This window comes from Aspergillus welwitschiae, assembly GCF_003344945.1.
Source record: "Aspergillus welwitschiae strain CBS 139.54b unplaced genomic scaffold BDQ94scaffold_47, whole genome shotgun sequence".
Lineage (NCBI taxonomy): Eukaryota > Fungi > Ascomycota > Eurotiomycetes > Eurotiales > Aspergillaceae > Aspergillus > Aspergillus welwitschiae.
The window spans coordinates 204,633-217,604 of record NW_020798741.1 but is presented as its reverse complement, the minus strand read 5'-3'; the positions used below and the strand labels follow the sequence as shown (position 1 = coordinate 217,604).

The 12,972-nt window shown below is 51.2% G+C and overlaps 7 protein-coding genes across 7 annotated transcripts; 3 read left to right on the top strand and 4 right to left on the bottom strand.

Moving 5' to 3' along the window:
* Positions 1-40: 40 nt before the first annotated feature.
* Positions 41-2,358, top strand: BDQ94DRAFT_183663 (uncharacterized protein; the record flags this gene model as incomplete). The annotated part of the gene is made up of 2 exons (XM_026774467.1): positions 41-542; positions 601-2,358. 2 exons carry the CDS (start codon positions 41-43, stop codon positions 1,941-1,943), a joined length of 1,845 nt encoding a protein of 614 aa, XP_026621305.1. The 3' UTR covers positions 1,944-2,358.
* Positions 2,359-2,590: 232 nt separating this feature from the next.
* Positions 2,591-3,107, top strand: BDQ94DRAFT_174927 (EMC6 family protein; the record flags this gene model as incomplete). The annotated part of the gene is made up of 2 exons (XM_026772422.1): positions 2,591-2,665; positions 2,745-3,107. The coding sequence occupies 2 exons, from the start codon at positions 2,591-2,593 to the stop codon at positions 3,105-3,107; spliced, it is 438 nt and encodes a 145-aa protein (XP_026621304.1).
* Positions 3,108-3,264: 157 nt separating this feature from the next.
* Positions 3,265-5,594, bottom strand: mfs56 (putative MFS multidrug transporter; the record flags this gene model as incomplete). Its single annotated transcript, XM_026774466.1, has 7 exons — positions 3,265-3,366; positions 3,426-4,060; positions 4,113-4,220; positions 4,273-4,669; positions 4,716-4,749; positions 4,865-5,204; positions 5,264-5,594. The coding sequence occupies 7 exons, from the start codon at positions 5,592-5,594 to the stop codon at positions 3,265-3,267; spliced, it is 1,947 nt and encodes a 648-aa protein (XP_026621303.1).
* A 484-nt stretch (positions 5,595-6,078) lies between these two features.
* Positions 6,079-9,208, bottom strand: BDQ94DRAFT_183660 (SLC26/SulP family anion transporter). Its single transcript, XM_026774465.1, has 4 exons — positions 8,733-9,208; positions 8,517-8,662; positions 7,911-8,454; positions 6,079-7,843 (listed from the first exon to the last, which is right to left on the bottom strand). The coding sequence occupies exons 1-4, from the start codon at positions 9,031-9,033 to the stop codon at positions 6,306-6,308; spliced, it is 2,529 nt and encodes an 842-aa protein (XP_026621302.1). The 5' UTR covers positions 9,034-9,208; the 3' UTR covers positions 6,079-6,305.
* Positions 9,056-10,418, bottom strand: BDQ94DRAFT_152457 (uncharacterized protein). Its single transcript, XM_026767975.1, has one exon. It carries the CDS (start codon positions 9,841-9,843, stop codon positions 9,385-9,387), a length of 459 nt encoding a protein of 152 aa, XP_026621301.1. The 5' UTR covers positions 9,844-10,418; the 3' UTR covers positions 9,056-9,384.
* An 830-nt stretch (positions 10,419-11,248) lies between these two features.
* BDQ94DRAFT_152456 (uncharacterized protein) lies at positions 11,249-11,611 on the top strand. The gene has a single exon (XM_026767974.1). The coding sequence runs from the start codon at positions 11,293-11,295 to the stop codon at positions 11,533-11,535; it is 243 nt and encodes an 80-aa protein (XP_026621300.1). The 5' UTR covers positions 11,249-11,292; the 3' UTR covers positions 11,536-11,611.
* A 149-nt stretch (positions 11,612-11,760) lies between these two features.
* Positions 11,761-12,451, bottom strand: BDQ94DRAFT_152455 (uncharacterized protein). The gene has a single exon (XM_026767973.1). It carries the CDS (start codon positions 12,274-12,276, stop codon positions 12,055-12,057), a length of 222 nt encoding a protein of 73 aa, XP_026621299.1. The 5' UTR covers positions 12,277-12,451; the 3' UTR covers positions 11,761-12,054.
* Between the last annotated feature and the right edge of the window lie 521 nt (positions 12,452-12,972).

The following is a 12,972-nucleotide window of genomic DNA, read 5'->3' as shown; positions in this document are numbered from 1 at the left end:
CTCCTTGTTCCAGAATACTACCCTCATTCAATCTCTACTTATGGCCAGCCATATCATCGGCAACCGCAACAGCACGCCTGAAGCCTCCAAGTCCAGTCTTCGTCCTCCATCGTCGTCTCGGAATCTAGGATCGCACCAGCTTCGTGCATCGGCCGATATGTCGGGCTTCCCATCTCCTCTGTCATCCCGCAGCATCCGTCCTTCCTCGGAAGTCTACTTCAATCAGCAGTCGCAGGCGTCGAACAACGCGGAGGATCCGTTGGACCGTGCGGCTCAGCAGTGGCTCGCGGATATTGATCAGTACGAGACTACATTGGAAGAAATGGCCGCTGCCACGCTGGACCAGGATTTCAAGGATGAGCTTAGCGCCATCGAGCAGTGGTTCCGGGTTCTCAGCGAGGCGGAGAGGACTGCTGCCCTTTACGCTCTGTTGCAGCAGACCACTCAGGTGCAGATTCGTTTCTTCATTCAGGTCTTGCAGCAGATGGCCAAGAGCCATCCCATGTCGGGACTGTTGTCTCCGGCCAACTTTGGCGAGAAGGGTAAGTTGCATATCAAACCAGGCAAGCGTGACAGGTATTAACAATAATATTTTGCCAGATGCCATGTCTAACCGCTTGAACGATGCCATGTCCAAGTTGAATGTGGACAGCTCCCGGAGCTCCCTCGGTCGCCCCCCGCCGTCCCCGGGTGCTAAGCGCAACTCCGGACTCGACTCGTCCACCATCAATGCCATGTTCCCCGATGCTGCTGCGGCAATTGCAAAGAAGAAGGCCGAGTTCACCCAGCAAACGGGCAATGCTCCTCCCTCGAACCGGAACAGCGCTGTTTTCGATCGGACTTCCTTTGTGGCACCCACCATTTCGGCCCCAGACAACAGCAACGACACCTTGGGCCAGCCTCCGGTTTCACCCTGGGCCCAGCGCGGATCTGAGCCGCAACCCCCTATCGCCCGTCCCAAGTCTTCGTCCGGTCATCAGCCCATGGGCCAATTCAGCCAGACTCCTTCGAGCCTGCGCTCTCCGCTCCCTACCCAAACCGCCACGATTCCTGCCCCCGAGATTGATGCTCCTTTGCTCTCGCCGTACAATGTTGGAAATGCCAGCTGGGCCTCCATGACCAACACCCCCATGACGGCGACCTTTGGCCAGCAGCCGCAGCAGCCCCAGCAGAATTCGCAGGCCGATATGGTGGCCAACGCGACTGCGATGAAGCTGGCCGCACTGTCGACCGTCAACAACCGCATTGCACTTGATGATGCTCGCAAGTACCGTCGGGCTCGCTCCAACGATGGCCAGGGTAAGAACTCGGCCAATAGCCACGCCATGTCTCAGGGTGGCCTGGCCAGCCCGGGCCTCCCGGGCCACAGTCACCTTGTTGCCGGACAGCTGTTGAACACTCAGCAGCTGGCGGCTTTGCAGGCACAGCAACAGGCTGCGATGGCGGGTCGTCGCTCCCGCCCGACTTCGCCTGGAATCGCCATGCAGGGTGCTGGCGGACTTGGTCCGATGGGCTTCACTTCGCCGCAGAACAACGGCTTCTTGGCAGCATATGACCCGAACAACCCGCTCATGGGTAACGGCCTGGGTGCACTTGGTATCGGGCAGTTTGGCCTGGGAGGTCCTGAGGGCTACCTCTCAGACCACTCGGAAGTGGCTCGCGGCCGGTCCCCGCGTGGTCGTCGCGGTAGCTCGAAGCCGCCGGAGGACCCCACGGACCCTAACCTCTTGAAGGACATTCCCAGCTGGCTGAGATCGCTGCGGCTGCACAAGTACACGGAAAACCTGAAGGACTTGAAATGGACGGAGCTGGTCGAATTGAACGACAAGGCGCTGGAAGACCGCGGCGTCAATGCTCTTGGTGCCAGAAACAAAATGCTCAAGGTGAGTCACATAAATTCTCCAAGGTGTTCAGACATCATGCTAATTTTTGTAGGTTTTTGAACAAGTCAGAGAAGCCAAAGCCGAGGGCAAGCTCGACAACATTGCGTGATGAAGTGCAGCCATTCATTCATTCGACTTGACTTAACGTTTCTGCTTACATTCTCTCTATTGCATTAATTGACTAGATTGGCTTTGGGCATAAGTGGCAGGATCCGAAATGAACCTATGAGCGATCTCATCGGAAATGAATCTTGGGAGGAAGTTGTCTAGTAATGGGATTCGAACGCCATTGGGGCAGTTGGATGAGTGACCGACTTGACTGACTTATTGACTTATTGTTTGTATGGATGTATTCACATGTTCATGTAGACGTGCGTGGGGCTGTGTCTCAGCATGTCGTGTTATGACGGCTAGGATGTTAATGGTATAATCATCATGGCTTTGGTAAATATAATTGTTTGCAGATTAAACAGACCTACAGAGTAGACCTACTTCTATTTCCTTTTCTTCGTAGTCTACCACAGTAGTACTAATTATGAGTAGAAAGTAGTAAACCACCAAAAGCGGAACCAACCGGCAATATACTCCAACTCCGACATCATGCTACCTACCTACCTAGCTATCTACCAACTTATCACCACAACCAACACCATCATCCATCCACCCACAATCCACCATCCAAAACCACACAATCAAAAAAAATAAAAATGCCACCCACAAAACAAGAACTCTCTCTCCTCATCAACCCCCTCGTCCCGGAATCTCTCCAACACAACAACAGGGTGCGTTAAACCCTCCCCCAAACCAACCAACCTCCTACGAACCCTCTCACTAACAATACAACCTAATCTAATCCCACAGACATTATCTTCATTACACTCCCTAACCTCCTTCCTCCTCGGCCTCACAGCCGGAATCCTCTCCCTGCAATCCGCCACCGGATTCCTCTTCTACCTCCTCGGCACGGTCTTCGTGTCCGCGCTGTTCCACGCCCTGCTACTCTATCGCTCCGGGGGATTAGGCGCGGGGATGTATTTTGCGGGTGCGAATGGGGAAGTTGAGGGGATGGATGAGAGGGGTGTGGTCAGTGGTAAGGGTACTAAGGGAGGTGGTATGTTGAGACGCGCAGCCTGGAGGGACGTTTGGTTTGGGGGTGGTGTGCTGGGTGAGGCGCTGAGTGGGTTTATCTTGGGGTGGGCGGGTGTTGGGGGGGTTTTGAGGTGATTTTTCCTTTTCCTTGGGAGGGTGTAGGGGGAAATGATAAAAAGGGTGGGGAGGGGGGAGGGTGTGGTAATGGGGAGGGAGGAGAGGTAGGTGTATTTATTATTGATGTGTGTATGTATGTATAATTCTATGGGTTTATGCTATCTATCTATGGTGTCTATGCTGTGCTGTGTTGTAGGGTGGGTTGACGGAGTGGTGATGGTGGCTGTGTGTTGCTTGAGATGGGCTTGCTGATGCGCTTGTGGGTGCTTATGGTGCCCTGTGGTGTGTGTTTGATCAGCATTGTATCTGGTAAGGATATAGGAAGAGGCGATATACCTTGGCAAGAGCCCATAAATAAGGAACGTGAATGACTTCGCTCCGTCCCTCGCCATCGTCTTCCCCGACGTGCTCTCCGTCATTCTTTCCTCGAACGTTCACCCAGACGTTGCCCATGACTGTAGTCGTTAAGAGACTCAGTCCTACTATGGGGATGATCGAGATGAATGCCCACATGATGGCATTTTTAGCAGCCATGCGGATGCTGTCTTGCACTGCTGCAGGCAGATTGTCGAGAAATGCTAACGAGTCGGTATCGTGGACGTTCAGCGAGCTGCTCGTCCCCTCTAGGCCCCTTATGGCAGAGGAGCGGCCGAACTTGTTGTTGAACACACTGGTCATGATGGTCAAGCCGAGCGTGCCCCCAAAGGGAAGCGAGACCTGCATCAAAGACATCGCTGGTGCTATCCGCTCCGGCCAGATGCCTACCGTGTGGAGCGAGGATGGCATCAGGCGCAGTCCGACTCCAGCGCCGGTAATGACTAGCATTCCGCTCAGCAGGCTGGTCTCTTGTGCGCTGATGGCGTAAGCCACTACAGAGAGACCGACGGTGCTAAGCACTGCTCCCATGAGGAGGGGAAAGAAGGTCTGGCGAGGGAAGCCGTTGCAAAAGTATATCGCTAGGTAGACACCAGCTATACGCATGACGGTTAGTCACTTGCAGGTCTCGATTGGCAAGTGTCTTACCTCCTAGTCCGGGGATGTAGTATAACAGTTCTAGGCCCGCCTTTGAGGTAGAGTAACCTGCAACCAAGATGTAGTAAATGCTGATAAAGTAGAAGATGGAATATGAGGCTAATACAGTGAGCAGTTGTGCGTGTAGCATAGATGGCTAAGTTTCACATACCTACGCCAGTGGAAAAGTTCACTATGGCAAGCCAGATTGTGTCTGTTCGTTCGAAAAGGCTGTATGGAAGCATCGCCACGTGCTTCGGGAAGATGCGTGCGAACAATCTACCTGGTTCAAGGAGGTACTCGTACACAAAGAATGCAATGAAGCAGATTGCACCGATGATCAATGGTGCCAGCACCTGAGGGGACGACCAGGAGTAAGTGGCGCCACCCCATGTAGTGGCTAGGATGATGAGGCCAACACCGAATATGAAAAGGATCGATCCTCCAAGATCTATGGTAGCAAGTGCTGGGAGTATCGAGGACCATCTTGAGCCCTTCTTGAACATGGTTCCTTCGACAAGGTCATTCCGCAACAGCACAAAGATCATGATGTGGCTGAGGACAGCAATCTGATCTGATCAGCCTTTGCATAGAGTAAAGCACCGTCAAACTTACAGGAATAGGCACAACGAAGCAATATCGCCAATTGCTCTATCATCTCGTTAGTAACAGTATAGAGCGTGCAACCAGGCTACCCACATCAGTAAGATACCTACAATGCAATCATTAGCAGTGTACATAGCATTCTCAGACAAGCCACTTACCCTCCGATAACCGGGCCCACAGCATATCCCACTCCTCCAAAGATGGTGAATATAGACTTATTCCTTGCATTCTCCTTCAAGGACACCTTATCGGCAAGAATAATCATAATGATATTGTTCAGACCTGCAGAGCCGACACCCTGCAAAGCCCTACCCAGCAGCAGCATACCCCATGTCTGCGCAGCTGCACACAGGACACTCCCAATAAGCATGAGAAACAACGCCGTCTGCAGTACAATATGACGCCCGAAGACATCGGCAAGCTGACCGAATATGGGAATGAAGGTGGTTGATGTGAGACTAAAGGCGGTTATGATCCAATTCAGCTCATCGAACTGGTCTAGAAACAGCGTACATGGTCAGGAAAGAACAATCAGGCGCAAGAGTCCTCTGACATACTAAAGTGAGATGCGATAGTCGAGGTCGCAGTAGCAACGATAGTTAAGTCCAGTGTGGAGAGAGTAAACGGCAGCGTAAGACCAGCAATGAGCTTGACGCGATACACTCGCGCATTGTGCTTTTGCTCCTTACACAGCCTGCATTTATCAGTACCTGTAGCAGGACTCAATCCTTTTGTGGAGCCAGACATAGGCCTTTCCAAGGACTCGGAGTCTTCGCGGTTCGTCGACTCTAGTTGGTACCATTGCGAGCGATGTGCACAAAGTGGCTTTGGTGCGGGAGACTTGGAGTCTTTCGTCTTCTGCGATACGTACTTATAAGCTTTAATCATGTCGCTAGTCCCGTCAGTCTCCAGGTAGGATTGAGAGAAATAAAGTATTCTGGTGGGGAGGAATGGTTGCACAAGCTGCTGATAGAATTCAATGTACTACAGGATGCCATTGTGTAGTTATATATGGAGGCTACAACTTCAGTTTGGCCTTATATCATGCCAAGTCAAATGCAACTGAGGCTGTGTAGTCTAGACATATCTCCTTCGAGACATCAATGCGAGGCACGAAGGATATCAACATGATCGATGTCAAGTGCATCCCATCACTGCAGTCAAGTTTTGGGCCGTTTCGAGCAAGTAATGCGCGCCCGTCTGATTGGCCGGGAATGGTGCCTATCCGCAAGCCCTACTGAATGCGGTAAGGACTGCGAGGAGTCAGGCTGGCTGTGACTCTGCCAACTCAAGCCTCTAACACTATGATTTAACTACTATGAATCTTGAGCTCAAAGGATGATTTCTAGGCATCTAATCTATATAGGACGTAGTTCGGATAACATGAACGCATTAAACAATATATGTACGTCTTGAACGAGTCTATCTATATACACATAGCGAGACATCAGGGGTATAGCTTCAATCGACAGTAAATAAAATCGTAAATCCGACTCGCTCCAAAGCAAAACCCCGGGTAAGGAAAACCATGAAAAGTAAATCATCTCGAAACTCCAGCCAGGGGGGATCGTTCATCTTCTATACCGATCGTGGATCAACTCATGCGCTTGGCTCCTCAATAGGCTCTTCCGGGGGCGAATTGGCCAAGGCACTCTCGAGCGCACTTGTCAAGTCAATGTGGAAGAATGGCCGGTTGATGCCCTGCACCACCGCCGCCTTGCGCCGATTGCGGTATGCCTTGCTGTCCTTGAGATCGCGCGCCAACTTGTCGTCCGGCGTGCTGCTGTTGTCGGACGACGCTTCGATATCAATTCCGGAGGCCTCGCGCTCGGTCATGTGAGTTTCGTGCTTGAGTCCCTCCTCGATGTCACGCTTGATGGCGTTCTGATGGGCATGCTCATTGTTGATCATCTCCGCATGAGCCGCAGCAGATGCTCGTCCTTCGATCTCAGCCACACTGAAAATCGGCTTCCACCGGTGGAACCCATCATCAGAGGTAGGTGTCGGGTAGCCGAAACCTGCGGCTGCCAGTGCTCGTTTCGTCCAGCGGTTGTTGATATGAGCGAAGTGCCACTGCACAGTGCGAGGAGAAGCATAGAGATCAAGCTGGTTGCGAACATCGATCAGGTTTTGGATAGAAGTCACATCAACATTGTTAACCGACGAGAAATCGAGGATGATGGAGCGGAGGATGGGCCGTTCCGAGCGGTTCTCCTCCTTACCCTTCCGAGAGCCGGGGTCGTTCCATGGCCGATCACCGGGACGAGCGTAAGAGAACGGGTTGGTGCGACGCGTCTGGCGGAAGATTGCCTGAACCAAGTAGTCGGTGTAGTGGTTTGCGTTGGGGTAGTTGAAGCCCTCCGAGAAACGGTAAATGAAGATACCGGGGTATGGCTGTTCCACCTCAACCTCGGGGTTCGAGCCATCGGTATGGTTAAGAGGGAGGAAGATAGACCGACGGGACCCGCCCTCATCATCGTTGGGGGCATCAGGGAATCCACCCGGTCCATACTTGCCATCTCCTTGCACCAGATGATCGCCAACAACGGAGTGAATGGTAACTCGGCCCAGGAACTGACCGCGGGCCTTGGCAACACGGAAAAGCAGGACAGCCACGGACACACAGATAGTGCAGTAGATGCCATCCTCGATCGAGGTGAAAACAGTTACGATAACACCAATGAAGAAGATGATTGCATCAAGGGGTGAGACGCGCCAGAATTGATACACAGTGTTGGGGGGCGTGATCAAATCGCCGACAGCGTGGATGATAACGCCGGAAAGGGCAGCTTGGGGGATATAGAAGAAGACGGCGGTCAGGGCGTAGATAGCGAGCAACACAACAATGGCGGTGATACAGCCGGCCAAGGGAGTCCGAACACCCGCCTTCGACTTAATGGCGGTCCGAGAAAAGGATCCGGTGGCAGGGTACGCGCCCAGGAAAGGACCAAGAAGGTTGGTCACACCAATACCGACCAATTCTTGGGACGGCTCGATGGTATAGTTGTTGACACGGCCGAATGACTTGGAAATGGCGATATGCTCGATAAGGAGGACGATGACGCAAGCAGGGAGCTGACTGGCAAAAACCTTGATGATCCTGGCGTTGACAACAGGAACAGCAGCATTTTGGAAACCTGAGGGGCACGAATTCTAAGTTAGTTTCCTATCCTCAGAGACAGATAAATCAGGTATCTAACGCACCTCTTGGGACACTGCCCAGAAGATCAAACATCGGGTTATCCTTGCGGTGAAGGTTGACAGCCGCACTGATCATGGTGTAGAAAAGGATGACAAAGACAGTTCGCAGCGTCGACGCGAAGAACCACACTTTAGCCTGGCGAGGGTACTTTCGAGCACCATAATTACAAGCCGAACGGATAATGTACAGCATGGCCAAGGCTGTGACACCAAGGGCAGCATCAATACCCGCAGTAGGGAGGTACTTCAGCGAGTTGATGATGATCATATATGTCGAGCCTCTAGTGGAGAAATCCGCCGATTCTCCCAGCAACTTCTTGACTTGACCGGCAGCGATGTTCAGAGCGGATCCCGTCATGAATGCCGAAATTGCAGGAAGGGGAATGAAGTCAACGATGAAGCCGAGCCGAAGGAGACCGAGGGCACAGACGATGGCACCACAGATAATAGCCAGGCAAGATGCAACGACATGCCCTGGGACATCCGGGAGCTCTTTCTGAGCCTGAAGCACAATCGTTCCGACCAGCGTGGACATCACAGCGACGGGCTAGAAGGCATATTGTTAGAAACTTGACTCGAAAGCGGCAGGTATTAGAAGAGGACACCTACCCCGATAGTGATATCCTTGGAGGTGGCAAAGAACCAATAAACCAGTACACCCATGAACGATGAGTAGAGACCATACTGCACTGGTAGTTCGGCGAGTTTGGCATAGGCCATTCCCTGAGGGACAACGACAGCACCGACAGTCACACCTGGTGAATAAAGTCAGATCCTTTCGCCACACATACACACAGAGCACCAGGAACCGATGCAGCAACTTACCAGCAACAAGATCACCGAAGAACCATTGTAGGTTATACTTCGTGATCCATGAGAGGAAGGGGAACAGTCTGTAAAAGTACATAAGGACATCATGCCAGGTTGGACAGATTTCTTTGAGCCATTCGGCAGTGGTCGGTTCCGGCTCCAAGTAAGAGTATGTATCAACGGTGCCGTATGAGAAGGTCGATTCGCCACGAGTGACGGGGTCGGAGTGAGCTCCAAGGGGATCCCGATAAGGCAATTTGATACCCAGGACTTTGGCCAGGCCGTGGCCAGTCTTGGTCATGAGGTCTTGCGACATGGTTGTCACGAAGGCCTCGGATGGAAGGACGGGACTGATTCTAGGGCAAGACGGTGCCCCGAGCCACTTGGACAGTGGAAATTTGGCGTTGACGACCGGAGCTGCTCAACGACAATGCTCGAGTGATTGAAAATGAGAATTCCAGATTCCTCCAAGGTAATATATCTTCCAGGGGTGTATTTAGGCAAGCCCCATGGCAAGGTTGATGGCAAACGATATAAAAGTGGAGGCGGCAGGTAGTGTGGTTTTAAAATGAATATCCGAAGCCAAGCGCCGATGTCGTGATCGGGAGCTATGAACGCGAAATATCAAAATGCCCACTCGACCCTCTTTTCAACGTCAGGATCCAGGCTACACGAGCAAGATGAACTCAAAAAGATCTATCAGATAAATATGGAAATGATAGAAGCAGATGAAAGAACAAAAGTCCAAGCAAAGCACACGCGGCTTTCTGAGTTCCGCTAGGAAATATAATGTAGATGTGGCGCACGGGGAAAAATGTGGTCGAGCGGAAGATGAGACCAGCAGATCCGTTCCACGCAAGTGTTTCAACAACACAAATAGCCACAGAAGCAAAAATGAGAAGAAGGATAATAATGAACAAGCAGTGAAAGTAGTTCGAGGGGAGTCAGTCCAGAGAGTTTTAAAGTGATTAGACTTGTCAGAAGGAGTAAGGTGACACGGGTCTCCGTGGGGGAGAGCGGACGTCGCAACGGGAGTTGATGCAAGCCGATCAATGAGTATTCTACGCCAAAATGGCATTGACAACGACGACCATGATACGACTATTATTAACCGGGAAGGGAGCATCAGCAAGAAACGCGCAGTGATGGGGCAGCTGATCCACCAGGGATCGTCAAGGGCAAAAGCACGCCGTCTGGAATATTCACAGGCCCGTCGTCAACACGCAGCTAAGGAAAAATTCCCTAGCCTGCAGGGAGGCCAAGCTCGTCAGAGAAAGCTGGCGTAAGAGCGCCGTTTAGGTGGGTTTGGCCGGGGGTCTGGAAGCGAAAGATGACGATGAGCCGTGGAGCCGGTGCCCGCCCACTGGCCGGGGCCCATGGTTTGCGCTTTGCATATGAGGGAGTGTGTATCAAGTGTGCAAGTCGAGCATCCAGGACAGGATTAACCTCCGGATGGTTCACTGATTTGGTATTCATCATCATGATAATATGGTTCACTACTCGAAAAGAGCCGAACGGATGGAGTTCTGTCTCGGTAGTCGCAACCCACCATGACGGTTGAAAAAGGGAATGTTTCTCTCCAGAATGGATCCAGCTGGAATTGTCCGACGTTCGCAGAGGGGAGGAGCCAAAAGGGAAAGTAAGTTGGAGTGGACTCCATCCGCCATATTGCCAAGGCACACCGCCCACCGGAATTGGGTCAGCACCAAGGTATTGACCAATGAGAATGGTCCCTGGCTACTGGAGAGCAGCATCCGCGGCGGGCAGGCGGCGACCAATGGGAATAGTGCGAGAACACGCCATCGCTCCGACTGATGGTGAAAGATGGCCGGTCCACGTGTGGGCGGCGCGGTTTCGTCCAAGTATCGGCTGGGCCGTTCTGTTAGGTTCCCTCTTCCCATTTCCCCCCTTGTTGAGAAGATGGAACTTCTCCGTAACTTCCTGGTCCCCCTCCTCGTTTTTCCCTCTGTTTGCCTCCTGGACTGACTTGCCGCCAATAATCTCCTTTTTTTTTTGTTTTATTTTTTCCCACTTTATTACCTTAGTAATCTATCTCCGATGCCCGGATGACGAGTACACATCTCGTATCGGCCTGGACTTCCAGAATCGGTTTCTTTCTGGAGAGCTACGATGTAGATCTGGATAAATGAATTTTCAGGGTCATCGAAGATGACTCTGCGTACTCCATCCTACTCATTGTAATCCGGTATAAATTAAATATAATTTCCGCATGTCCATGGCAGCAATATGTCTGGAAGTCACAAACCTACTCCTGCTAAGCAAGCGGCAGTAGTACAAGCGAACGGGACAATCTTGACTACGTACCACCGTTTATTTACTCTGTAACTGTGGATGCAACAGATGGAATTTGAATGGACGGACAAGACCAAGATTGCCTTTCAGTTTTTCCAACGAGACTTTGCCGACCTGGCTTGGCAGCATCGTGGTCTTGGAATTGCTGGGGACCAAACTTCCTTTCCCATCAGATAAACATGGAAGCCCGACAAGACAGCTTACCTGCTGCTTGCTGATCCACAATCCCATAGTTCATCTCGCACGGCTCACCCAACCCCAAATGGAAAGAGATATTCTGTCTCTAACAGGTCATGTTGACGGCGGCTTCAGGCCGTATGCGCCATCGCTTCTGAACCTTGTTGGCTTTTCCATTAGCAACTGCATTGGTTCTGAAAAATATCAAACCCAACGCTGCATCTATAAAATTTATGCGACCAGGATGTCTCCTCGGAGCAGCTACCTTCCAACCAATCAAATGGATTGTGCTGACCAGGGAGTGTCTCAGAAGGATTGCCCGGCATAGCTGGTGCATATGTACCTAAAAAATAGCTGCGAGCTAAGGAGGTTCCCCAGAATTGCGCCATCGATCTTATCACTACGTGATGCGGCTGTCGAGGGAAACCATTGGAAGATTAATTTGATGTGGTTTGATGCATGCCGACGGAGTATAGACATCGAACGATTCGGTGAGCAACACGTCCTTCGGTCCGACCGTGTCCAGAATGAAGAGCCACTTTTGTAGATTAATCTCTCATTACTCTGACTAAACAGCGGGATCCTCTTCCGCAATAGTTGCCTTGTCCCTTGGCTGCGCGGAGATACCTCTCTACTAGTCTACTACACCCCTGCAGCTGCGGCATCTCCGTGCTATGGACAATTCCATCGAACGATGAGCCCAACCATTCACATTCCTACCATCGTGTGCCGATACTTCCATTTCCTCGCAGACCTATCAGCGCAAGGACAAATCAGACAGAACGCCGCTGCAAATCCTACCTCCTAAATAACTTCACATATGCGACGTTCTCGTGGCCGAACTTGATCAACAAAAAGTCCGGTCTGCTGACAAGAATTCACAGCACATGCGAACATTAGAGCCTCCTTCATCTAGCAAAAATGTGCTCATTATACATGAAGTTGATCGAGTCGCCTCATAAGAAACAACCATAGAAGGAGCTAAGTGAGACATACGGTTCTGGCACAGACCCAGACTAACTGCCAACAACAATGATCTGCAAACCTTGATCCTATCCATCGTAGTCATCCATCTAAAGTTCAATAACTGTCTTGCGTGACAGCCGTCAACTTTAGCTCAACCATGTAGCCATCTCCCACATACCCCGCTACCATGGGTTCGATAGCTTAACGTGCTTAACTGTCCGTGTGACTATATTGCATTCATCTGAATCAGTTCTAATATTCTCCTCTGATGTTTGGCGTCTCACTGCGGAGAAGGTCACGAGATACAGCCGACCTGCAAGTGCTTTGTTGTCTGGGTCCTTGCAGTGCACATGACCGAGCTTGGGTGTACCCCTCCAATGGAGCGTAATACTACATTTGAGTTAATCTGGCATCTACAAGTCATCTAGCCAGCAACCCGCTGATATACGATAGTAGCCGGCATCATCTACGTAAAGCTTCTTACTTGGGTCCAATTCTCCATCATCTGCTCAACAATAACCATGACAGATGAAATGGACTGCGCAGCTTACACTTTTCTCAACTGCATCCTGCACCTGAAGGATTCTGCAGGGTTACAGTGCAGATAGGTTACTACCATGCTGTGAGAGGCTCTAGCAACATCAGCTGCCGTATGATGCAGCCCGAATCTGAATTTCTTACTCCTGCTATAGCATTACAGCATCCTATTCAAACAGCGTTTGGGGAGGAGGGGAGGAAGACCTCGCTTAGACAGATATACTTTTGAATTGAATTTCATGGGATCAAATATTGAGGACAG